We start from the raw sequence: 805 nt of genomic DNA, 5'->3' as shown, positions 1-805 counted from the left end.
GGCCTCCGCCCCCCTCCCTGATCCTCTTCTCCCAGCACCCATACCTCGGGACTGCCCCTTTCCCTAGACTCTTCTTGCTGGGAGCACCCTCCCCCAGACACCCACGGCCCCCTCCCTCCAGCACCCATCGCTCCGGGTCACCCACTACCTCGAGACCACCTTCCTGGGCTCACTTCTCGGATAGTCTCTACCCCGGACCTCTTACTCGCATTACCCCGCTCCCGGACAACACCTCTTCCTTCTCTTGTAGCTCCTGCTTCTCCGGGCCTGCTCCTGGCACCCATTCCCAGGAGCTGCCCCCGACAGCGCCGCGCTCTCCCCGCCGCCCCCTGCATCTCGGGGGACCCTCTCCCACCGCCCCTGGCGCCATGGCATGCAGTCTCAAGGACGAGCTGCTTTGCTCCATCTGTCTGAGCATCTACCAGGACCCGGTGAGCCTGGGCTGCGAGCACTACTTCTGCCGCCGCTGCATCACCGAGCACTGGGTGAGGCAGGAAGCGCAGGGCGCCCGCGACTGCCCCGAGTGCCGGCGCACGTTTGCAGAGCCCGCGCTCGCGCCCAGCCTCAAGCTGGCCAACATCGTGGAGCGCTACAGCGCCTTCCCCCTGGACGCCATCCTCAACGCGCGCCGGGCCGCGCGACCGTGCCAGGCACACGACAAGGTCAAGCTCTTCTGCCTCACGGACCGCGCACTGCTCTGCTTCTTTTGCGATGAACCCGCACTACACGAGCAGCACCAGGTCACCGGCATCGATGATGCCTTCGAGGAGTTGCAGGTGAGCTGTTTGCTCGGCCTGGGGCGGGG

General features: G+C 66.6%; 1 protein-coding gene across 1 annotated transcript in view; it reads left to right on the top strand.

Moving 5' to 3' along the window:
- The window catches only part of TRIM62 (tripartite motif containing 62), a 37,039-nt gene that overhangs the window by 363 nt on the left and 35,871 nt on the right, over positions 1-805 (top strand). Inside the window, exon 2 of the mRNA XM_010836942.1 lies at positions 251-776. Coding sequence (XP_010835244.1) covers positions 369-776 — 408 coding nt within the window. The 5' untranslated portion in view covers positions 251-368. The remainder of the gene's footprint in view (positions 1-250; positions 777-805) is intronic.

The sequence above is a fragment of the Bison bison genome, unplaced genomic scaffold (genome assembly GCF_000754665.1).
Source record: "Bison bison bison isolate TAMUID 2011002044 unplaced genomic scaffold, Bison_UMD1.0 scf7180017864068, whole genome shotgun sequence".
Classification (NCBI taxonomy): Eukaryota; Metazoa; Chordata; class Mammalia; order Artiodactyla; family Bovidae; genus Bison; species Bison bison.
Note: the sequence above shows the minus strand (reverse complement) of the source record. Positions and strands in the feature narration are given on the sequence as shown.